Raw genomic sequence first — 27328 nt, 5'->3', positions numbered from 1 at the left:
TCATGACAACACGCCTCTCAATTGTTAAACAAGGCAAACTGAATGAAAGAGGCTAAATAAGTGCAAACACGCGAAGGCGGAGCAACTAATGCAACGCAGACAGGACGAACAAGATGGACTTATAGTACAACGAAGCCAAGACCACCTTACCTCATACAGCAGGAAAAGCTCCTAATAAGCCGCTACTATAGACATTGCAGTATTCTTCACCAAAAAATAATTTTCATCGTTGGACAATGTAGCTCAATAGTTGGACGTCCTCTGACTTCCCTCCAAAATCACACTGACTCGACTCGACTCGATCCTTCCTACGATTGACATAGTTGAAACAAAAACCTAAAAAGTGAAAACTTCGTTTTGGAACTATTTCCATCCTTGGTCAGTTAAAGTTGGGTTTAAATATCGAAGTTTTTGATTTGATGGGAACAACAGCAGCTAACTTTTTGTCCCCGTCACGAAAAGGCAAATGGCTAACACATGTTGATCATAAAAGATTTTCTAAAATAGAATCTTTGAACAGCGTCAAGACTTCTAAAAACAGATTAAAAGGAATAAAAATTAGATCAAATATAAAATAAAGAAATGGTTATTACAGGTAAAAATTAAAACAGATCATATACAAAGCTAAAACAACACAAAATAAAAATAAACACACAATGTGGACTTTCTTGTCGTATCTATAAAACGTGCCTACTTAAGAACGGAGATTATTATTGTGTGATATTGTCAAGATTATGAAATCATATTTCAAACTATACGTATTTCTGGAACCTTGTTTATCTATTTATTTTTTTTAGCAATTTCCAATTAGAAAAAAAATAGAACATCTCATCGAAGTATTGATGTTAAAAGCCTAAGTTTGATTTCTTCTTCAAATATTATTCCATGCATGCATTTCTACTTTAACATAGCTGAAATGTTAACTAAGAAGCTTAAATGACTTCGTGTTCTAGTATATACATTTTTTCTACTTAGATTGTAGTATCATTCGGTAAAAGCTCTTCTGTAACAGCAATTTTAATTTCATAAAATGAGTTAGAGATATTAAATTTGGGCATATTATTAATAGATATTGTTAAACTTTTTTCCCGCCACTAGAGATAAGAGAGAAGACATTTTAGCAAGTTTAATCCAGAAACTATAGAGTTCAGTATAGGGCTAGTAAATACAGGTTTAATATTTTTCCTGAACAAATTTGAAGTAAAATTATGATAAATAGCTCACAAGATCACGAAGTTTCATTTTGATTCCCAAGTATTTTGTTATTTGGTACTGGAAATCAGAACGTTGGAACCCATGTATAATTGTTTATCTTACGTATTTGATTATTCTACGGTATACTGAAAATCACACCATATCGTCACTTATTGATATCTTGAAACAATCCATTTTGTATACAGAGGAATTCGTTATCAAACTAACACTCAAAATCTCTGTTAATTATGGAATACAATTTTTTCTCTAAAGTATGAATATCAAACAATATAGTTAATAATATAATAAAAATTAGACCCAGTAAAGAAAAGAGTAAGTTTAGAACTTTCGGAATACAATACATAAGGTGGTTTTGAACAACATTGGTTTTGTTCTAACGTAGCTTTAAGACACGTATTTAACACTTAGCATTATGTTTACCAATGCAAACTTTTAAAAATAACCAATTTTTTATTATTGTTTTTCTTTTTAAATTTTTGTTGTTGAAAAATTTCAGTTTAAACCCATTGTAAACAAACTTCAAACCACATGGTTTAAAACGCGGAAGCAATTAACAGCGTTGGATAAAGTATTCCTGTAATTACTTTCACTTGAGATAAGGAAAACGACTCATAAACTAGAACCAAAGATTCTTAACATTTTTTAAATATTAATTTTGATGTGATCGCGAAAACTAATTTCCTGAAATCACTACTGAAAGTTTAAAAATCTACAGAAACCATACTGATGCAAAATTTATATTGATGTGATTATCACAAATCACTAATGAAATACTTTGCAAACTATAAAATATATGATATTTTGCATGTGATTAGAAAAGATACATATCATCAAAAATCTCTACCGAAATGACTTAAGAATTATTATGAATATTCATTTATTATACTGTAAGGAAAACCTGTTATCACAAATCCTCAACCACTTTCGAAAATATTTAATTTATACGATACTCGGCATGTGATCAAAATAACTACAAACTTCGTATCAAACAACTCTTTATAAACTAAAGAATCTACATATTAATGTCATTTAACAATTTTACCAGAAACAACTACTAAACTTAACAAATTATGGATTATATTTTTCTGTCACACAAATATATTTGATATTTCAAATATATTTCGGCGAGTCACCGCTGTGTGCACCGAAAGAAAGGACTTAACATGTTCGAAGTAAAAATAATACCTTTAGATCCAGAACATGAATTTTTCCACAGTATCTCCCCATTTCTTCATCCGAGGAGGAATAAAGAATGTGTCTAACTGGAAGTCGTCTATAAGCTACCTTCTTCGTTCCAGAAATCATCCAGATAAATATATCTGGTATAGATGGTTGGGGCTGAAAAAGATGAATAACGGAAATTCAAAATATTATAATACTGACGTTTATAACAGAAAACAAAGCTAAGAGTGAAAGAAATACTCCACTTACAGTACTTTAACCTTGTAGATTTTATAGATCCTGTTTAAATATTTAATTTTCTATTCAAATAACTTCAGAATTGCATTTTCTGATTTCCATGAGTTTCGGTAAGATTGAGAATCATAAAATTGAAATTCACTTAAAAGTCTTAACTAAAGAGAAAATATTCTTCCTTATCAAACGGACAATAGACATGATCCACCTTGCTCCTCTGAAAGAAGGCATTGATTGGTGATTGGGTTTGACAAATCACGGAAGACCAACGAAAAGATTAAATATCTTAATTAATAGATGTCAACAAGATGACAAAAAGATTAAATAACTTGGGATGTCAACTAAGTTTAATGTTGCCAACAAAAAAAAAAAAAAATATTTAGATGAAGATACAAGTAAAGCGTATGGATGCTTAAACAAAAAAGTGTCAATAAATTCAAAATCATTGAAATTCAATATATATATAATAAAGTTAATTAAATAAATCTTAAAATAAGTGTACAATAAGATAAGGTAAGAAGAGATCGCGCGGTAGAAGACGTGGCACGAAAGCCAGAAGGCAGAAAAGGAGAGATACAGCGAGTGATAACAAATGGAGGATTGACAACTGCGCAAATAGAATCGTCATCTGACTTCTTATGTCTATAGAAGCTGTTCGCTAAGATTTGATTTGATTTGATTTGATTTGATTTTTAGTTTAACGTCCCGTTCAGCAGCTTGGCTATATGAGACGTGGACCTACTGATTAACGTGGAATCCGAACCACATGAGCTCCCGCCGGGAATCAAACCCGGGTGTTCGCTAAGAAAATCCAAGTTTTGCGTGGAAGTTACAAAGCGTGTACATTATCACAAATGCATTAGTATATATTCAAAGGAAAGGTTTTGTGTGTATTTGTAACAGAATGTGAGAGTAATTTCATAATTTTCATTTACCATTTAGAAGTTTTTGATCTGGTACCATTTAAGTCGGTGTTCTATTACTTTTGTTGAATTATTAAAATCCTGCTTAAAAGAGCTACATAAAGTTTTGTGATCTCCCATTCTTTCTAGCTTCGTTAATTTATTTCAATTAACATTTAAAAATAATTGAACCTAACAACCAGTTCAGCAGTGATTCCTGCTTCCCGAAGGTCTCGCTCAAGGAATCAGTCACTGTTTGATTGGAAACTGGACTATTTTAACATAGCTCACAAATCTTATCTATCTGTCACAGGTGATCGCTAAACGAACGAGAATTGAATTGACTGCAAATTGGAAATATCAGCAATAATGCTTTGTTGCTTTAAGTAGTGACAAGTAAAATCACTTATCACTTAGTAAAATATAAGTGCAAATTCAGTATCCTATACGGCGCGATAAATAATAATAGTAATAATAATAATAATAATAATAATAATAATAATAATAATAATAATAATAATAATAATAATAATAATAAACGTGATATACGAAACATATATCAAAATGTTAATCAAAATTTAAGGTTAAATACTTATTTTCTTTCAGGCACATCAGAAATCATTTTGAAATATATTGCATGATTCATTTATAAAAGTAGTTTCAGTTTCCACATTCTACAATTCCATCTTTTCTTTTTCCTAAATTTTATTTACATCCTTGCGTATGGTTGCGTAACTATTTATTTAGAAGCCAAGCATGGTCATTTGCATTTTCCCATGAACAAGCTGAGTATCGAGCACCTGCTCTTTGTTTTGGTATAAATAAAACTTTCCTCTACTCGTTCAGCAAATGCTCATACAAGTGCTCAATGAACTTACTGTCTTGTCTGCTTTCTACAATAGAGGGAAGAAGACTTTAATTTCAAACATTCGTAAATATTTACAAATAAAGCCATTTTTGAGAAACAAATTCCAAAATATTTAGCAATGTATACAAGGTTTAAAGTGCTATGTCCTCGTTTATAATGATCTTACTTTCCAGAATAGGAAATCGCTGTTTGAGCTGACCAAAACAACGTTCTATTATTATTCACTCCTTTCCAATGCATTCGTTGAACGCTGTCTGTTCTGGAGTAGTAGTATTGTGGTAGGGGATCATTAGCCAAGATGCAATCCCATATCCAGAAACACCTAATAATAGTGCGTTAGCAGTATTATTTGTCATTGCTCTACAAATATCCGAGGTCTTCCATATGCGAGAGTCGTGCATAGAGCCAGGCCAAATGGCATCTACGCTAGCAAATCTTTCTCTTGCAACATAGGTGTCTTGCACATTACTTGCAATCCAGTTTTGATTTACATATTCATCTGCATGGATTTTCGGCTTCTTTATTACTACATGTGTGCAATCTACTGCACCAATAGCATCCGGGAATGGATATCGTTGGGACCATTCATTCTTAGCTTTCTGAAGAGCAGCAGTTGTTGTAGGAAACTGTATCTTCTGCAGTGCTGTGCCGTGGAAAATCAGCGTCCGGGGTGAGAGTATACGGCGGCACCCCCGTACTTAATTCTCCATTTCTTTCTTTCTTTTCTTTTTGCCTCCCGAATTTCACGCCCACTTACTTCGGCGCCCGGGGCCGTCACCCCGCTCGCCCCCCTCATGGCACGGTACTGATCTTCTGCAACACCCACTTGAAGATCAGGATCTCCTAAATATCTCAAAAAAATTAATCTTTTTATAATTCGTTAGAGCACTACCTCGTGTTTCAGTTGATTCGGTAAGGAAGTATTGCGCAAGGTACAATCTAAATGAAATCGACCAATGATGGTTGCTGACAAAATTAGTTTTTTATTATTTTTTTACCTAAGTTTGTACCACATTCAGGGAGTTGAAAACGGGTATTCATTTATTTTTAGCCGCATAGGTTTTGTCGTAGCGGCTATTTTGTATGGGCGCCTGAGCATATTTTGAACTTCCTAGTGTATTCTGTCAAACGTTGTAACATTTTAGGTTTTAAAGATAATGAGTTCAAACTAAAACCATATGAAAGTTAATGAAATGGGCAACATTCTGTGTTCTGTGCACATTGAAACGTACTTTAAAACGTCCAGAAAAGAAACTCTGAACATTGAGGTTGGAAACCTAGAAATGGCCAATTTGAAATGAAATGAAATGAAATCTTTGAGTTTTACGTCCCACGGTTATGCCGGTTAGGCTAAAGGAGACGGTGATAATGAGAGATGAGTGAAATAGTGGAATGAAGAAAGTGGGAGGAAACGGGAGAACCCCGAGAAAACCCACGAGCACGGTGTTTGTCCACCACAAAGTTCACTTGGCGGGGGCTGGGATCGAACCCGGGACCCCAAGCACCAGAGGTGAACGCTCTACCACTGAGCCACCGCGCCCCCCTAATGGCCAATTTGGAATGCATATACATTTTGAAACGACATAAATAAGACTCACCTTCAATTCTTTGTCAACATAGAGACTAGATAGCAAGCAACGTCTCAAACAAGTTTCAGATTACAGAACCATATACTTGATTTTCTGGAACTGTTTAAACATTGCGAATTTTCGAAGATCGTGTATTTTCACCATCAAATATCTCTGGAAGAACACAAGTTAAAAATCTCAAATTTCCACAAAACAGACGATAGCTATGTAGTAACAGATGGGCAAAATTGCATCACTGAGACTTGAGTAGTTTCTGACTTATAAGGTTTTTCTTCACTGGGACTTAATGTCATGAAGCGCCATGAAACGTGGATATAAACTTTGTAGCAAAAGACAAAATAACACGACAGTAATGTTAAATGGGTAAAATGTGCATAATTTATGAATCATATCTTGTACAAAAAGCGAAACGCCTCTGTTATTTCTTTTCTGCCTATTCCGCTGCTGTTAAGACATCAGTAAATAGTTCACTAATTTGTGTACAGAGCTTGGCACTGATATTTAAAGTACGACCTGTACGAGTTATGAACTCTATGGGTGTTAGTTTCCGGAGAGTCTTAATGATTGGCACCCACACTTTGTCATTCATAGATCGTTTAAAAGAGGTTCTTGGGCAATGGGAACGGAAAAAGTGATCAAAAAGATCGTTATTTTCCTGATGTCTTGAATTACCCCAATCCACCATTTCTCGTCATAAATACAGGCTATGGTATCATTAGGTGCAAATGAAAACATATTATATTCTGGAAGTACTGAAGTACTGCAATCAGTAAATTCATTTGATTGTGAATATTCATAACATGTGATTTATGCTTCCGTTAGATGTATATACAAATTTATGATAGGATCTGGTATTCTTTTACAATTCTTTTACAAGTAGCAAATCTCGAATTTCTTGCTGTTTGACTGCACTTCTTCTAATGAAACACAGATAAATTAAATGCATGAGATACTATATAAATACAAAATCTATACATCAGTTCAGCTCTTCAAATCACGAATTTCACATCATTGCAACAACTTATAACTTACAAGTAAGGGACCATATGGTTGTCGCGCAAATCAGACGAAGACATACGCCATCTGATTGAGCATGAAAAGATATGGAGAACACAGAAATTTAAGGTGCTAAGGGCCATAGAGAGCGGAGCGAGGAAAGAAGAAACATTGAATGTCGGCAAAATTGGAGCAAGTCAGGAATGACGGGAAAAGTTAATTTCGTGCAAACAGGAAAAAAAAAAGTCAACCAAAAGAAAGAAACTAAACATAACAAGGTCATCAAGGACGAAGATCATAATCAGGGTTGCCATCCGGACCGCAGTGTACCAGTGCTGCATAAGATATAGGAGATTGAAGATATAGCACAGTATAGCAATTCATGCACAAGGAAAAATATTAGTAACACAAAAGACAATGGAAAAGATTCTGTACACGCGCGTAAAAAGGTTTAACGTAGTCGTGAGTGAATATTACACCCGCGCGAATACAAATGGAGGAAAATAGAGAACAGTACATACCATTTGTAGTTTAATTGCAGTTGACGTGAAGATCACGAATGAATGCGTGGTCAACACACAAACATTTCTCGCAGCGAACAGAGCGGATGAAAGCAAGCTGGTCACACGCGTCTCTGCAGCGTTTTTCTGTGAGTCCTTTTTCAAAGCAATATGCGAAAGGTGTTTCAAACTGTCCAGGATATTCATTGGAGTAGCCACATTTGAAAAACGCAAAGCGTATCATCTTTTGGAATCGCCTAGAAGAAAACTGGTAATGAACAAATGACTGAAGGCGGAGAAAGTTCTCACGTTGCCACACATTAATACTGGAGAACACTAACGTATCTGTGATGAACTTCACCATGTTTTTGAATGGACGAAAGAAGAACACATCAGCAGGTTGTATAAGGCCTGTACATTTCAAAGGAATCAGCTTTTTGTAGAACTGAAGACTGTCAGGAACTGTCATGTTGTAAAGAGTGTCATCCTTGTTTGGAGTCCAGGAGTCAACCAAAAGCAAAACACGATCCTTACCCTGAAGATCGGACCACAAAACTTCTTCCAGGAAGATTTGCAAATCCCGTTTGGTCATATTCGCTGATCTGCTTGCATATGCTTTCACATTGGGGAATTCAGCGACCATGCGCGCTGGAAAGTTACTACTGGGTTCCGAAACAAGAACATACATGTGTGGAAGCAATGTACCGTACATCCCAACCACCGGCATAATCATATAGGAATGCGTCGTTGCGGTACCTGAACGATGCTCCCAAACACTTTCGTTTCTGTGTTATCATGTGTACCCCCTTCACTTTTATGTCTATATTTGTCCTTCCACATGTACATTATTCACCCACGACTATTGTTAAACATTTTTACGCATATGTAGAGAGTCTTTTCAATTGTTTTTTGTGTTACTAATATTTTTCCTTGTGCGTGAATTGCTATACTGTGCTATACCTTCCATATCAATGTTATGCAATGCTGGCAACACTGCGGTCCGGATGGCAACCCAGATTATGATCTTTCTTCGTCCTTGATGCCCTTGTTATATTTAGTTTCTTCCTTTTGGTTGACTTTCTTTCCCTGTTTGCACGAAATTAACTTTTCCCGTCATTCATGGCTTTCTACAATTATGCCGACATTCAATGTTTCCTCTTTCCTCGCTCCGCTCCCTATGGCCCTTAGCACCTTAAATTTCTGTGCTCTCCATATCTTTTCATGCTCAATCAGATGGCGTATGTCTGTATCTGATTTGCGCGACAACCATATGGTCCCTTACTTGTTAGAAACTCTTCAAGTCTGAGTGATGCAATTTTACTCGTTACTGCACCACTACTCTTTATTTCGTGCAAATTTGGAATTTTTAGCTTGTGTCCTTCCAGAGATATTTGTTGGTGAAAATACACGATCTTCGAAAATTCGCAATGTTTAAACATTTCCAAAAAAATCAAGTATATTGTTCCCACACCTGAAACGCGTTTGGAACGTTGTTTACTATCTAGTCTCTATGTTGACAAAGAATTGAAGGTGTGTCTTATTTATTTCGTTTCAAAATGTACATTACAAAATGGCCATTTCTAGGTTTTCAACCTCAATGTACAGAGTTTCTTTTCTGGGCGTTCTAAAGTACGTTTTAATGTGCACAGAACACAGAATGTTGTCTATTCCATCAACTTTCATATGGTTTTGGTTTGAACTCATTATTTTTAAAACCTAAAAAGTTACAGCGTTTAACGGAATGCACTAAAAAGTTCAAAATACGCTCAGTCGCCCATACAAAATGGTTGCTACGACAAAACCTGCGCGGCTACAAAATAAATGAATACCCGTTTTCAACTCCCTGAATGTGGTACTTAGGTTAAAAAATAAATATTTTTTTCAGCAACCTTTGACTCGAAATTGGTCGATTTCATTTGGATTACCCCGCAAGTCATTTGACATTTCCCTTCTTAAATCTGTACAATTCTTTATAGTTAAGAACATCAGAGTCCCTTCGCAATTTATACTCTTTACATCTTGTTTCGGGAATCACCATAAACTCGACCATTTCGCTTTTAACAACTTTTGTTGAGTAAACTGAACAAGGTACCGAGGAACCTCAAAAAATCTTAACCCCTTCAGTGCGTAATTTTCAGATGCGAACCACTGTAAAAAGTATATATATATATATATATATATATATATATATATATATATATATATATATATATATATATATATATATATATATATATTTTGGAGAACTTTGGATGTTGATTCTAAATCTGTTTCAAAATCACTTACATCAGAATCACTAATTAATAACTCTTCCTCGATGTCAGCATCGTTGAAATATCGTTTTGAAGCCATTACTGTGCTCTCTGCTCTCAAACAAAACAAAGAATGAAAACTGTATTTGACGAAGCCCAAACTCTATTTTAATTTCTTTCTTTTTCTTCTTCTTCTTTTAATTAAGCAACAATTGAAACCAGCTGAGCGCAAACTCGCTAAATATTGTCGGGATAACATCACTCATACTATGGGCAAGTATATTCGACATACGCAATACAAAATAGCCAAAGCAAAATGAAAGCGTATATATACGCCATCCGCACAGCAGGTGCGTTTTGAAGACACGAGTTAACTCGCCACCCACACTGAAGGAGTTAAGTAATTGAACCAAAAAATGGGCATTTGTTCGGTTTTGTTTATACCAAATCTAAAGCAGTTGCTCACCAGCCAAAGACAAAGAACATTTGCTCACGAGTAGCTTCAGTAGAATTATTTTTATTTATACGAAACTGAACATTTCCTCCGAATTTGTGAGTTTTAAGCGCTTGCTCATTTTTATTTATACGGCCCAACCTAACCGAAAGAACTGTCTCTTTTCCAGTCTACCTATTATGTAATAATACAGAGATTGAGAAAAAAGGTAAAATCTGCACACTAACAAATCCAACTATTTTCTTCGAGGATCAACATCTAAGAGAGACATTTTTTAAGGAAAGAGCCTGTCAATCTACTTTGACCCCCCAAGGATAACGGCAAATTGAGGGGTGTAGATGCAAAAGTGGCAATGTCCAATTTTTTTGAGAAATTGAGTTAGAGGTGGGACTGTATTGTTTTAAGTGTCCCCGACCGAGCGGTGAAGTCTGTTTGGATCACAACCTACATCCTCCTAGTAAACACTGAAGGCGAATATCACAATTTTGCTAAACTTGCAATCTCCACTACCCAGTGCGGTTCAAAAGTGACAATCTCCACTTCAACCAATCAGAGGTCCGCTGGCGTCAGACGTTGCCTTGGCGACCGTGTCTCTTGCCTGGAATCGTTCCAAAGTTCCTCACTAGTTTGTAATGTGTCAACAAGTCTGTACTAGTTCACTAGTCCACGTTCATTTTCAAAACTTGCAATCTTCAATTTTGAAACAGTAATTACAAAAAATGAGGGACTTTCCCTGGGGAAAATTTATGTTCAACCCTCTAATATTGCTACGATCTACTATGCCAAAAAATCTGTACGTTAAAATCTTATGGGGTTTACGAGATATCAATTAATCGCTTGTCCTGAAAAATTCGGCCGAGTGGAGATTGCCACTTTTGCATCTACACCCCTCAATTATTAATCCTTCGCAACTGTGGCAACACTCTATTCCAACAGTGAGGAATCCATGCGTACTTTCTAATGCTCTTTTGTCTGTTCTATTAATGATAGAAAAAGTTTTTTTTTTCTAGTTCACTTTAACATTGTTTCCACTGTCAGCAGCCACCGGAGTTATTCAGAAATGAAATGAAATGAAATCTTTGAGTTTTACGACCCTTGGTTATGCCGGTTAGGCTAAAGGAGACGGTGATTATGAGAGATGAGTGAAATGGTGGAATGAAGAAAGTGGGAGGAAACGGAGGAACCCCGAGAAAACCCACGGGCACGGTGTTTCTCCACCACAAAGCCCACATGGTGCGAGCTGGGATCGAACCAGGGACCCCAAGTACCGGAGATGAACGCTCTACCACTGAGCCACTGCGCCCCCATGGAGTTATTCAGAAGAAAATGCACAAGTGTACTAGTGAAAAATAATGTTTAAAGGTGGTAAGAGATGTGGTACTTTCGTGATACTAGTAAGAGCATCTCTATCCTGTGTATTCAATGTTGGCGATAATCTTATAGTAAAAAAAAGAAAATTAAATGCATATATATAAATACTTACGTCATCAATTAAACACTTGGCCGATTTTAAGAGTTTCTTAGCTTCGTTTAAAGCATTAGTTGTATTTTGCTCATTAAGCCCTTCGGCTAATTCCTTAGCCTTTCTACCGAGATCTCCCTAAATAGAAAATAAAAACGGGACAATTGTTTATAAAAATTAATCCGAATAGAAAGCACTAAAATAAAATTAGAAATGAAGAAAATGTATAAAGTGGAGAATGGAGAAAGAAGCGAAATTTCGACTATAAATGAATACAGTTTGTAGGATTTTATTTTAAATCGACGAGCCCACTCTTACTATAAAATATGCATTCAATTGCATTATTTACAAAAAATATGTAAACTTGAAAATCATTAACTGCAAGTCATTCAAAATAAAAATTAAAAGTTAATAATAGTTTTGTATTATTATATCTCACTAACCAAAGCGGATATTGTCATTTTCCGGAGTCACAATAAAAGGCTTCATAAAGATATATTTTAGTATCTGCTTTATCCTAATAGTTGGCAGTTTTTCAGCCTTTGTTTGTTTGTTTATTTTGCCAAGAAAGATTTTTAGCACTGTAAATACGTTTTTGTCCATTTTCTCGGAAACCATGCGTGAGAATTCATTCTCGAGTATGTTATTTAGTTTTGCTCGGTAAGATCTATCGATTGACATACAGTATGTCTAGATCTTCCAGATTTTCAAACTAAAAAACCAGGACATACTTGAAAATTTCCACTATAGTCATAGTTAAGCATTTGCTTTCCTGAATTATCGTAATTAATAAAATAATGGCGAGTAACAGAGAGTAGACTATTTCTGTTAGTTGACTGTCGGTGAATAATAAAAGCGGTATTTAAAAAAAAAAAAAATCACACAAATGATATTAACGTTTGCTTTGGAGAAAAACCAGGTCATTTGAAGTTTCGATCAATATATATTTGGGGGAGGGGAGAGAATAGATTATGTAGATCCGGATTGTCCCAGTTAAACCAAGATATATATGGGAGCCTTGTGCATATATACTGTATACTATTTGGACTTCCTTTGTTCAGTACATATGCGCTAATATTACTGTAGAACTTTATTTATTTCAGTCGTGTAATGTTGGATCTTCATACATCAAACTTCTTCCAGTGAATTACATGAACATCATTTATAAAAAGTGTTGCCAACCATATAAAATAATGAAAGACAAACAAAACTGGACCAGCCAAACATTACTGAAAAATAAGGGATGCAGATACAAATCATTTTTTAGAAAAATGAAAAGGCTAAAAAATTTGTGGTCACGACACAAAATTATAATAATATATAAGTCTTTCTGTTAATACATCGCTGACTAATTATAAATTATATTGAATTAAGTATAAAGATTTGGATTTAAGCTAGTACAATGAAGAGCAAGAAAACATTTTCAATGTTTTTTTTAAACTAAACCACATCGTGCGATGGAAAAAAGATAATAATAATAATAATAATAATAATAATAATAATAATAATAATAATAATAATAATAATAATAATAATAATAATAATAATAATAAAAGAAAAGAAGAAATAATTTAAACAAATACAGAAGCTTTCTACAAAGAATTTCAACATCTATTAAAAAACTGAAAACAAATTAAGTGTTGTATAAATGCAAGAATATGGGTGGCTAAAACTTAGTTCTGAACCGATTTAAAAAGATCATACATCACCACTCAATTCAATTGTGAACAATTTGTGCGTTTTCAAATTTGAACTCAAATTAGGACATAATATTTACAAAAAATAGAATCTATATAATTTTAAATATTTTGACATAAGTAATCAGTTCCAAACGTTTTACGGTACTTTTAAGAAATGGCGAACTTATTACCTATCCTGACTGGAAACTTTTCTAGAAAGATATGTTAGAACTATGGTAATTGTACGTTGAAGCACTATTATTCACTACTTTGTTTCCACTACATAGGTATCTACTTACAAGTAATGCTCATTTATAAATATTAGATCGAAATAAGAACAATATCACTAGCACAACTACATTTTTTTTAGTTTAACACCCCACATTTATGTCCTCTAGGCTAAAGGAGTCGGATGCTTGATGAAAGTAAATAACTTATAAATTAATCGGAAATCGAACCCAAAACCAGTGCACCACAAGCACACGCACTAGTGAATAGACCAGCGGGGTGGGCTAGTCCTACTGTAATTACCGCTAAAAATAATAATATTAGTAATAAAAATGTTTTGATCACAGTTTGAAAGCAAATGATAGTATATAATTGTGATAAGAAAATAGATTAAAATTCCACTTCCAAGTTACATAAGAAACAAATGGTTATGAAGCTTTATACGTATTATAATCCAATATGATGGCAACCAATATATATTCTTATGTTGTATATCAGTAAAACAGTTATCTGTCTGAAAGTAGTGAAAAGGGAGTGTTGAAGTTGATTGATCGATTGGCCACCAACCAGACTATGTGAGACAGAGACTAATGTAAATCATTGTTTTCACCAGCATCTGAAATCGAACCCGAGACCACATAAATGGAAGGCACACGAATTGGCACTCCATAACGCAGAAGTATTGTGTTAAACTACAACTGTGAAATACAAGATACAACACAACAGCAAACCACTTACTATTATTTTCTCACGAAGTTTCTTCCATTTGATATCAAGAGATGTTTTATGTAATGGTTCGCTTACGACTATTGGCCGAAGATCAGATGAGTATCTCAAACAATCTTGAGAAAACCTCTCTAAAGCTCCTTTCATCTTGTCGAACGGTACATCCTCTTCTCGGTCAAATATGCATTGCAATTCGTGGAGATCAGTACCCTACGAATATGAAAGAAGCCGTTAGGGGTACGAAAACAATAGTGACTTTTCAATTCATATCTTATACAATGTCTACCAATGTATAGATATACAGCATTTTATTATTTCCCTTCAAAAACAAAAATACCTTAAACAAACTATTTATTTCTAGACTAAGAAAGTTAATTTGTGACATAAATGGTAAAGCAGATAAGGCATGTGGACCAAAGTCTCACACACATTGTGAATAAAAATATATTTTTATTATTGGAAAACAGAATTCCATCTTGATACATGTTTCAAAAATATTTCTGTTTCATATGACACGACACTTTTGACCAAAAAAAAAAAAAAACACTATTACTCGTCTATCACTCTATACTATTACTTGTAAGATATAGTACTATGTAAACTTTCTTTCCTCCTATTCGCCCTAAACAATACATTTTTCATTTTGTAATTTCTATGAATTTCTTTCTTAGTTGACAATTGAACTAAAAAATTGATGTCTAAAATGTACCGGTTCTCTCGAAGTAGACATCTTTCCATTTATTATTTAGTGTTTGTATTGAGTAGATGTGTCTATTTCAGAGCTGTCATGAAGCAATTTTATATCATTCTTTTTTGTCTTTCAGCATATAAAATATTTTGTGGTGATTCCGAAAACATCATGAACAGTGATGATTTCAGTAGATTTTTCTAAGGATGGACTTTCAATACACGGGTATGAAAGTAGTACTGCGAAAATACTGGTAGCTCACGATGAATACAATCGGAAATATGCCTCGGTGAAATTCCATCGGCCAACCCCGTGAAATAGTGGTGAGCATCATCTTAAAAGGTTAGCAGCATCCAAACTTAAATTATAATATCCAATTTATAATTTAAAATTATGTAATTGAAACTTTGTCACGTCAACATCTCACTAACAAATATATAGTTGGTTACAAGTTGATGTTGCTTCAAATTAAACCCTATGTTATAATGTACAGAAAGTTCCAGAATGATACGTAAAGAATGTTTCAAAAGAAAGCTCCACATTAGTTTGAAGCTCGTGAACGAATATTAATATATCGTATGATGCGTCATTACAAAGGCACGTTTAATAACTTTATTTTTTTAAGTGAATGTCATCACTAGAAATATGTACTCACAAATGTTACAAACTTACAGAACTAAACTGACGAAGCGGTGCAGGATGCCCACGTTCAATTCCTGATAGGAGTTCGTGTGGTTCCGATCCCATATTAATCTGTAGATCCACGTCTCACATAGCCTTGCTGCTCAAATGGATGTTAAATAACAATCAAACCAACTAAACTGACGAAACATAACTTATCATATTTAGTTTGAAGGAGAATGAACACTTATCACACTAGCTTTCAGGTAAGACATTACCTGGATGAACAATTTGGTGAGAGAGGATTAGCAAATATTCATTTCTTAACCCATAAAGTCTCCGGATTTGATATCCTGTGATTTATTATTGTGGAAATTGTTAAAAGAAAAGATGATGGAAGAAACCCTAATATGCATAATCGGAAATAGGAAAATTCATGTAGCTTTTAAGAACGTTCCAAAAGTAAATCAACAACATGAAATTATGATATTTGTAACGGCTACAAGAATGTTAGGACTTAAAAGAAGCATATTTTGAGGTTTGACATAAAATCTGTACATCTCAAAATTCGAAGTTTATGAGTTACACGTTGATGTGAGTTACTATTTTGAATTTGTGATGCTTACAAAATAAGAAGGGACTTTGAAAGCAATTTATTATCACTTGCCAACTAGTACCAGGATTGTGTAAAACATAGTAGTTTATTTTTACATTCTAAAATGGGAACGATTCTAGTGGAGTTAAGAAACTGCTTTTGCTAATGCACATGACTTCAGGTTAACTTTTATCCATCTTCCTAAAACAGTCATAGCATGAAATGTCATAGTTAGAAAAATCGCATTTCCATCTGCATTTCAGCAGCCAGGCTTTTGAAATGCGACATGAGAAGGAGTTTCCAAACATCAAGAAATACATTGGTGATTGCACGAATAGAGAAGTTCTGTAGAATTGTATAAACCTGGATAAATTGAAATTAGTTTACGAATACAGCTTATTATCAATAAAGATATGGTTATTTCTTGATGGTGTGATTTCTGATTATGTGATTTCGTGATTTATTGATGTATATTTCATGGAAGAAGATTTACTACACATTAGTCAATGTCATAGTGTCACACTAGAACCATAGTTACCCAAAATTTAGTCGTACCCTTCAAGTGAAAAATCAACTCAAATTGCTTGACATGTTTTATGTTAAGTTCTTAGTTTTGAAATGTTGTTCATCGATCGGTGCTAGTTTTCGTCATTTTGAGGTTCAAATAGGGCAAAGGATGAACTAACGGGGGGCGTCCGAACACAAATAGACAAAACCTAAGACGCGTGAGCACATGGGGAGAGAGTGAGTGCGAATTTGGGAAGTAATTAAATTAAGAGAGTGTAGAGGGAAAGATGTTAATATAATTCTAGAATGCGTAACAGATAGCTAAAAACAGGTATTATATTGAGTTTGTAGTTGATGTAGTGCAGCTTCTCGCAGTAAATGAGCTACCACATCATGAGCATCAAGGATGTGGACTCAAAGTTCTGCAATGATTAAATTCTTATAGATATAATTCTACTGGATTTTTACAGTATTGTTCAAGTATACAATGAAAAATTCAGAACCGAATTCCATACTTACACATACTCCTCAGAAAACTCTATATACGACAGCTGAAGTTCAGAACGAAATAATAGATATGTTGCCAAATATGATACTGGATAAAAACAGCATATGGCGAAAAAGAATGAAAGTTTCTTTGCTTGAAACACAAGACTCCTTTGGTGTGGAAAATTTGTCAGTGGTTGTAAGATTTATGAAAGAAGGAAAAGTGCACGAACATTTATTGGATTTTTTTCAGTTAACGGATTTATTATTTAAAGGCATACTACAAAAATCTGATGATTCGATTGAAAATTCGGTAGTGTTCATTGGACGTACTGATCCAAAATACATTCTAATAAACTCAGTAGATAGCGTTGGTCATATCGTCCATTTCAGACTACTAATGCAAACTGAACAAAAAAAAAAAAAAAAAAAAGAAAAACCGAAACAGAAAGAAAAAGAAAGAGAAAGTTCAATGAGTGCTATTTTACTGCTACATTTCTATCAGAAATACCCTATATTAAAAGTCCAAACTGTATCGTAATGAAAAGTTACAAATGTTCGTAAGGGAAAAAAAACTAACATTATGTTCCTTATAGATATAGCATGTTTCAAATTTCAACAGGAATAAAATACATTGAATTATAGAATGAAAACAAATTTTGTGTCGAACTAGTATAAAAAAAATTGTTTTCAAATAACCAAAGAGGTTACTATTTTCTAGTCTTTTCCGAAGATTTGTCTGTTCCGAACATCTACCGGTACCATTGATTTCATCTCTTGCGGATATAACGTATTTTGCACAGATAGAATGAACACGCTAGAGCTCAAACGAATCATCGTGTCAGTCGGATAATGTTTGTTAGGTTATAGACCACCACGGGTCGAGGATTCAAATCCGTAGTAAACCGGTAATCCGAGTGAGTTTCGGTAACCCAGAAGATAAAAAAGAGATTTTACTTATTTCCGTGCGTTTAAACAGAATTTCTATCAGAGATGACCAGGACTGGAGATGTTATCCCCAGAGTACGAAAACCACGACGCCGAAGTTCCCAGTTAATTAGATTCTCCAGACCAGGTATTTCGGGCTCTTGGTCCGTTTTAACTTTGGAACATGGAGTGTGTGTGTGTGAGAGAGAGAGCGGGGGAGGGAACTGAAAGATGCAAAGACAGGATAGGGAAACTTCAAGAAAGAGAGAGAGAGGGGAGACGAATATAAATATGAAACATACCATTGCAGTGTATGATGTAGAACACACACACTATTTACTAGAATTATCGCAAATGATGCGTTGTAAGTTCTCTATCATCAGATAAATCTCTGTTTGCAGTCATTATTTTATGCGATAAAATAATAGCACCTGATAGGGAATGGAAGCAAGATTTTCTATTTGGAAGTCTAGCGCGTTATCACTACACCATTTTTTGTTTTAGAAGTTCGTCCCAACCGGAATACTGTTCGCAATGGGCAGTTCGCGCAATTTCTGCGTAATCCAAACACGACAGGGACACGAACACAGAAAGATCCAGGACAGTTAAAATTCCGACCTTGCTCTTCAGGGGGATTCGAACCCTTAGTGGATTGCGCCTCACGATCCGAAGCCGAACGACCGAGACCACTCGGCTATTGCCACCGGCCCATCGATTGCTTTAGCCTAACTTTGTTTAACAAATGGTGTAGTGTTTCTTTATGAGAACGATAACACGAAAAGTGTATACTGCAGATCAATGATGTCTTTGTAATGTCTTGGTAATTCCTTTACCTTTTCCCAACCAGCATTCGTAAATCATCTGTATCATGATACAGGTGTTTGCTTCCACTCTCTTACGTATTGCTTGTCCAGTATGATAAGTCGATTCTTCACAATTACTTTGTAAAAGAATCAACTTTGGTGTGAACAGGATTTGAACCTGTTTGATAGCTGTATTACTCATAAGGCCATCATGTTACCCCTACACTATCATGCCACCTTAAACTTCAAGCTAAATATTATTTACTTTAGACCTGATCTTTGGAACGAACCAAAGTGCACAACCAAATTAATTTATTCGACGGCCTAGAGAGAAATTAGCTCCCACTAATAAAGGAAAAGCATACAATCCAGGAACAATTACAGAAATGAAACATATTTTGTAGCAATTTCGCCGTTCAAGTTCAAAAGTACGTGAATAATAATAATAATAATAATAATAATAATAATAATAATAATAATAATAATAATAATAATAATAATAAATGTTCACATTCACAGTATAGTTGTCAATTATTATTATTAATATTAGCATCAGTTACCCGCTTCGTTGGGTTAAATTGAGAAAAAAATAGTCATTTTCCAATAGTCATTCATAGCCAAGTTTTATCATTTCACTTTCACGGGAGAAATTGGGGAGGGGAATGGGAGAGGGACATATATAACAATAAATAAAACTTAATGACTCGTGAACCACCGAAACAATCTCGATCAAATTTTCAACCTAGATGAAGTTCGAACCTGAGATGGTTTCTGTCATATCACTTTGACGGTGTAACTTAAGCGAGGGGGAGGGGCGCGATATTTAAAAAAGAACGACAATGACCGGTATTAATGGCGAATCTATAACTTTTGGAGTTGCTGAGAATAACAGTGACACATCTGTTTAAATCCAAATTCAGCCCCGCAACTTGGAGGAGGAGGAAATATATAAAAATGATCGAAATAACCAATATCAGTGTCTAATTCAAGGTTTTCCTGCTCGCTGAGATAAACAATTACACTGCAGATGCCGTGCCTCACAACATAGGGCGGGGAGGGCAAATATAAAACTTATCGAAAATGACCGATATCTAAGAGAGCTTTAGTAGTACTAAAAATTGACTGAGTAACGGAACATATTACTATTTTTTCTCAATTTAACCCAACGAAGCGGGTAACTGATGCTAATATTATTAATAATAATTGACAATTATACTGTGAATGTGAACCTTTATTATTGTTATTATTATTATTATTATTATTCACGTACTTTTGAACTTGAACGGCGAAATTACTACAAAATATGTTTCATTTCTGTAATTGTTCCTGGATTGTATGCTTTTCCTTTATTAGTGGGAGCTAATTTCTCTCTAGGCCGTCGAATAAATTAATTTGGTTGTGCACTTTGGTTCGTTCCAAAGATCAGGGCTAAAGTAAATAATATTTAGCTTGAAGTTTAAGGTGGCATGATAGTGTAGGGGTAACATGATGGCCTTATGAGTAATACAGCTACCAAACAGGTTCAAATACTGTTCACAACAAAGCTGATTCTTTTACTAAGTAATTGTGCAGAATCGACTAATCATACTGGACAAGCAATGCGTAAGAAAGTGGAAGCAAACACCTGTATCATGATAGAGATGATTTACGAATGCTGGTTGGGAAAGGGTAAGGGAATTACCAAGACATTACAAAGACATCATTGATCTGCAGTATACACTTTTCGTGTTATCGTTCTCATAAAGAAACACTACACCATTTGTTAAGCCACCATTCGATGGGCCGGTGGCAATAGCCGAGTGGTAGCCGGTGGGTGTAGCCGAGCGGTCTGAGGCGTTAGGCTGATGATCGTTAGGTGAAGACCATTGGGGGGTCGAGTCCCTCTGTAGTAGCAAGGGTGGAATTTTAATTGTCCTCGATGTTTCTGTGTTCGTGTCCCTGTCGTGTCTAGTAGTCCTGAAAGTGGTTGTAGTAGAAAGAAAATAAGTCAGGAAGTTCTTTTTTTTTAAGTGGTCTCGGGCGTTCGGTTTCGGATCGTGAGGCGCAATCCACTAAGGGTTCGAATCCCCCTGAAGAGCAAGGTCGGAATTTTAACTGTCCTGGATCTTTCTGTGTTCGTGTCCCTGTCGTGTTTGGATTACGCAGAAATTGCGCGAACTGCCCATTGCGAACAGTATTCCGGTTGGGACAAACTTCTAAAACAAAAAATGGTGTAGTGATAACGCGCTAGACTTCCAAATAGAAAATCTTGCTTCCATTCCCTATCAGGTGCTATTATTTTATCGCATAAAATAATGGCTGCAAACAGAGATTCATCTGATGATAGAGAACTTACAACGCATCATTTGCGATAATTCTAGTAAATAGTGTGTGTGTTCTACATCATACACTGCAATGGTATGTTTCATATTTATATTCGTCTCCCCTCTCTCTCTCTTTCTTGAAGTTTCCCTATCCTGTCTTTGCATCTTTCAGTTCCCTCCCCCTCTCTTTCTCACACACACACACACTCCATGTTCCAAAGTTAAAACGGACCAAGAGCCCGAAATACCTGGTCTGGAGAATCTAATTAACTGGGAATTTCGGCGTCGTGGTTTTCGTACTCTGGGGATAACATCTCCAGTCCTGGTCATCTCTGATAGAAATTCTGTTTAAACGCACGGAAATAAGTAAAATCTCTTTTTTATCTTCTGGGTTACCGAAACTCACTCGGATTACCGGTTTACTACGGATTTGAATCCTCGACCCGTGGTGGTCTATAACCTAACAAACATTATCCGACTGACACGATGATTCGTTTGAGCTCTAGCGTGTTCATTCTATCTGTGCAAAATACGTTATATCCGCAAGAGATGAAATCAATGGTACCGGTAGATGTTCGGAACAGACAAATCTTCGGAAAAGACTAGAAAATAGTAACCTCTTTGGTTATTTGAAAACAATTTTTTTTATACTAGTTCGACACAAAATTTGTTTTCATTCTATAATTCAATGTATTTTATTCCTGTTGAAATTTGAAACATGCTATATCTATAAGGAACATAATGTTAGTTTTTTTTCCCTTACGAACATTTGTAACTTTTCATTACGATACAGTTTGGACTTTTAATATAGGGTATTTCTGATAGAAATGTAGCAGTAAAATAGCACTCATTGAACTTTCTCTTTCTTTTTCTTTCTGTTTCGGTTTTTCTTTTTTTTTTTTTTTTTTTTTTTTTTTTGTTCAGTTTGCATTAGTAGTCTGAAATGGACGATATGACCAACGCTATCTACTGAGTTTATTAGAATGTATTTTGGATCAGTACGTCCAATGAACACTACCGAATTTTCAATCGAATCACGTGGACACCTAAGCATGTGTGTTAAACTTTTGAAATTATCCTAATGTGTCTAGGAGATCTACAGTTCTACTGGAAATTGAGTATTCTATCCATTATGAAAGTAATATAACGAATGTTTAAAGCACCCTGTATATATTCGAAAAAATATGTAAAAGCAGACGTTATTTCTATATTACTGTTGGATTTCTGGAAACAGAACTTTATAATGTTATGTTCTTTTGTTACTACGTTTGAATTCTACAGTTTTATCTGTTCTCCCTTTTCTTTTTCTTCTTCTCTCCTCTTCTCTCTGCCTCATTTATGAATCTCTGTGTAATAGACATCAATATGTTTCTATTTTTCATTGTGTGTGTTTCTCCCTACATCAACCTATGAATCTTGTTTCATCTCGGTTTTGTTATTTCATTTTATCGAAACTAATACATGTGTAGTTTGAAATTAGAATTGCGCTCATGTTTCTAGCTAATTTTAATTTGGAAGAAAAGAAAGGAGGGGGAGAGAGATGGTCTCTTTACCTGCCACGATTATGGAATAAGAAGGTGTATATTGGATGCCCTAACTGCACGGCGTTAGCTGTCGCAATTTTTTTGATGCGGAGTGTACAAAGATGTTGGTCCCCTACAAATATTCATCTTAAAGACAACTTGTGATGAGTAATTCTTTGTTATTCATTGATATGTTTAGTACTGTTCATTCACATGATTATAGAACTGTATTTGTTTTCCTCCTTCAAAAGTATCCTTTTCAAAATGTCTCGTTCTTTTGGACAAACACTGCACTGAACTATTTATGACAGTATCTAGCTCATTAAGTGTGGATGGCTTGTATATGCGCTTTCCGTAATATAAGGTTGTAGTGTGGATGACGCACATACTCTGAATTTGGTTTTATTGGAGCTGAGTATGAATGCTGTAAAACAGTCCCAGATATTTTTTTCCAGATATTTCCAGACCTAGATATTTCGCTAAGAAATTAAGTGGTAGTGTTGTTGCAGTGGATACAATTTACTATTTTTATTTCTATTTTCAAACTAATTTACAAAAAGAAGTTTACGAAAAACCTAATTTTTCAAAAGCAAAATATCCCGAAAAATCTCCCACTTCAATTGCTAGAATAAAATTGTTATAATTGAAATGTTTAGAAAGACTTGAAAGGTATATTCCCTGCTCGCAGTACGCGGACAATATATTTAATGCACAGTTCGTGTGAAAAATATGGCATTTTCTTTTATTGATTAGAGTTCAAGTCTGCCCCTCTCCCTTCTCCCTCAATTGCCGTACTGTTATGATGTAATCACCTGGAAACTTTTAAATTATTTAAAATTCTCTGAATGTTTGTATGCTAGGTATATGTAGGTATATTCTCGTTTACACTTTCATTTTAAAAGGTGTCATTAATGGAGAAATACATACGAACTTTCTTATGAAGAAGCCAACAATGTTCGAGTGGTACAAACGACTTATGGTATCAGGCCAATTTGAGCGAATGTAACAACATGGTTTCACTTCTTCAAACGGAACGTAAAAGTACGGGTGTTCTACGGATTTTGCTGCCATTGGTTCTGTTGAATCTGATCGTCTATTGTCTTCTCCAGAACTTCCCTCAATTGGAGCAGGTTCTTCATATTCTGGAACATAAATTACAAATATTATTTACTGTAGTTTTAAAGTTAATTTGATCTAGAATTGATAAATATATATATGCCATGCACTTTTACAATACACAAGGTATTTGATGTAAACAATTTCCTAGGGCACTCTAAATGTATAGGGCTATTCATGTCGTAAAGTTGATAAGGTTTCCCGCAAGGAAGCTGTTTCGTTTCGAATAGGTTTCGTGAAATTGATTTATTTATCTGTTTCTATTTCTGAAGAGAACACGGTGACTTAGTCGTAATCACTCAGCTCTGATGCGAATGGTCCCTGGCTCGATCCATGTGAATTTGGATCTACAACTCGTTATTAAGTTGCAATTCATAAAAACACTATTCTAGTCAACTGTTCCACGAAAATGACGTTTTGCTCAAGGTGATTATAAATACTTTTTTCCTTTTGTTTCTTTTAAGGTTATATCAATAAATCGTTTTTCAATCACTAATTATTTTCATTCCATGATAACATTAGCTTGATAGTATATAATTAGGTTAAGATGTTCTTGATTTAATCATAAAGAATTTAATTAAGGTTGCTAATGTTCGATAATGTTGTTGTCAAGAACTTGGAAGAATACAACGATTGATTTGTTTTCTTTCTTTCTTTCCTGATCAAGGATTATATATATATATATATATATATATATATATATATATATATATATATATATATATATATATATATATATATATATATATATATATATATATATATATAATCATCATAGGTATTCTGCCTTTATTGGCAGGTCACTTGCCGCAGCTGAGAAGCTTCCATGCTCCACGGTCCTCCGCTAACCTTTTCGTCTTCGCGTATGATCTTTCTGTTTTAATATCATCCATTAATTGTAGTCTCCTTCGCCCCCTCCCTCTCTTTCCCGCCACCATACCCTCTAGGACGTCCCTCATGATACAATCTCTTCTTAGACAATGTCCCAACCAGTTTCTCTTCCTCTTCCTAGTAATATCTAAAAGTGTTATTTTCTCACCCACCATTTCTAATACTCTCTCATTCGTTTTCCGCTCGACCCAACTAATTCTTTCCATTCTCCTCCACACCCACATTTCGAAGGCTTCCAGTCGATTTTCGTAACCTTTACGTAATGTCCACGTTTCCCCCACTCCGCACAGTACAACACTCCACACGAAGCATTTTATGAGTCTTTTTCTCAACTCTTTGTTCAAGGTCCCACAAAAAAGACTTTTCTTTCTTTTAAAGGCTTCTTTCGCCATTCCTATCCTTGCTTTTATTTCACGCTCGCATTTCATGTCATTACTAAGAATACTACCCAGGTATCGAAAACTATTCACTTGTTCTATTTTCTCCCCTCCTACTTTTATATTTGACACAGGCCCCTTCGTTCCAATCACCATGGCTTTTGTCTTTCTAACATTTATTTTCATCCCATATTCTTCAAAGCCCTTTCTCATTTTTTCTAACATTTTATTGATTTTCTTTTCAGATTCTGCAACAAGCGCCATATCGTCTGCAATCCCTTCTACTTTCCATTCCAACCCTATCTTTGTTAGAACTCCCAACAACAATTCCCAATTCACGCGGTCAAAAGCCTTTTCTAGATCAATAAATACATATATATATATATATATATATATATATATATATATATATATATATATATATATATATATATATATATATATAGTGTCGAAAATTGTGTCTAGTTGTTATTTCCGTTATGCACTGGCTTAATGTTTAATCACTTAATCAGCTAACCTAGTTTATCATCGTTCTTAAATAACGAAACTCTCTTAGGTCACGCTAAGCCGTGATTAGCGTACAGCTCCTGACTTGCCAACAGCGAGGAGGGACCGTTACAAGACTCATAACGTTATGTGCGGAGTGTTGTACTGTATGGAGCGGAAACACGGAAATTACGCAAAAATGGTGAAGAACGACTTGAAGATTTAGAAATGTGGGTATGGAGAAGAATGAAGAGAATTTGGATTGAGCGGAAAACGAATAAGAGGATGTTAGGAATGATGGGGGAGAGAAGAGCAATTTTAGATATTATTAAGAAGAGGAAGACAAACTGGTTGGAGTATTGGCTACGGACGTTTTAGAGGATATGGTGGCAATAAAGAGAGAGAGAGGGCGAAGGAGAGTACAATTAATGGACGATATCAAAACGAAAAATCGTACGTGACAACGAAGAGATTAGCGGAAGAAAGTGGAGCATGGAATCTTCTCAGTTGCGGAAAGTAACCTGCCAATGCTGGCAGAATACCTATGATGATGATGATGATGTTTGTTTGTAAGAGTTTATCTGGTACACATTCACATGTGTTGAGCCTTAAAGAGACAAGGATGTAAGAGACATTTATTTACTTTCCAGAGAAGGAACTGCTTATTTCACTTCAATCTACCACAATACATAAACTCTGCAATTTATGAAAACGTTAGTGAAAATGAACTAATTCTAGGCGTTTATGTTTCTTTATATTATCTAGTACAGCACATAGGTTCTTTTTCATTTAAATTGCAGTATTTACAAAATCTATTCGTTACCTCACACCTGAAGATGTATTTTCAGAGTTCACAGTGCATCTAGGATACACCAGATATACGTCTAGTAGTGGTAGAACTTGTTATTTTAATGTTATTATAGTGACTTTACCTTATACGTCTACTCCCTTCACCCTATTGCTGGGGACAGAGTAAGTAGTTCGCACATCTCCTTTAAAATGTGCACTACATGTTAATCGGTAATATTTGCACTATTTCATTTGTGATAATAGTAACAGAATGAACATTATGTGTATGCCTATATACAGAGTGTTTCGAAACAACACCGACAACGTTAGGGAGGTGTCTACACCAAGATAAGACAAAAAGTATAGACCAATCTGTGTGCACAAATGCTTCCTTTCGAAGTTATAGGCTGCCGAAAATGTGAAAAATGAACTTTAATGGTTCATAGCCCCAAACCTATGGTATCTACTGTAGTCGCGTCAAGACTTTACTAAGGAACTAATATGTGCTCCATCGAAAAATACATGCTTCAGAATCCTGCAGTACTTCCGCAACAATTTTTATAGTGATAGTTAGTGAGTACTTTAGATTATATTTGTACTCACTAGATCTCAATATTTGAATCTAATACATTGAAATAGTTGTTAAAGATTAAGGAAAAATATATTTTTAGACTTACCAGAATCTCCAATTGCGAATACGATAGAGATGGGACTTTTGGCATTGCTCTTATGAATGATGGTCGCATCAATAACTGTGGTAAACAACAGGAAATTCTTTTTATTCGTATAGAGAGCCTAGGAGATACAAAACATCACGAATTCATAACTAAGAATCATATTGTGATATGGTTCACATGGCATTGTCTTTAATTTTTTATTTCATATTTCATGTAGATAGTCTCCATTTATGATACCCGACCGGTTATACA

At 34.8% G+C, this 27328-nt stretch overlaps 1 protein-coding gene across 1 annotated transcript in view; it reads right to left on the bottom strand.

The window, feature by feature from the left end:
* The window catches only part of LOC145663722 (otoferlin-like), a 189817-nt gene that overhangs the window by 43163 nt on the left and 119326 nt on the right, over positions 1–27328 (bottom strand). The window contains exons 9-13 of the mRNA XM_081729805.1: positions 27077–27194; positions 23668–23882; positions 14300–14497; positions 11676–11792; positions 2401–2553 (exon numbers count right to left, since the gene is read on the bottom strand). Coding sequence (XP_081585931.1) covers positions 2401–2553; positions 11676–11792; positions 14300–14497; positions 23668–23882; positions 27077–27194 — 801 coding nt within the window. The remainder of the gene's footprint in view (positions 1–2400; positions 2554–11675; positions 11793–14299; positions 14498–23667; positions 23883–27076; positions 27195–27328) is intronic.

This window comes from Thermobia domestica, chromosome 11, assembly GCF_964235325.1.
Source record: "Thermobia domestica chromosome 11, izTheDome1.hap1.1, whole genome shotgun sequence".
Classification (NCBI taxonomy): domain Eukaryota; kingdom Metazoa; phylum Arthropoda; class Insecta; order Zygentoma; family Lepismatidae; genus Thermobia; species Thermobia domestica.
This window is presented reverse-complemented; position numbering and strand designations above follow the sequence as displayed.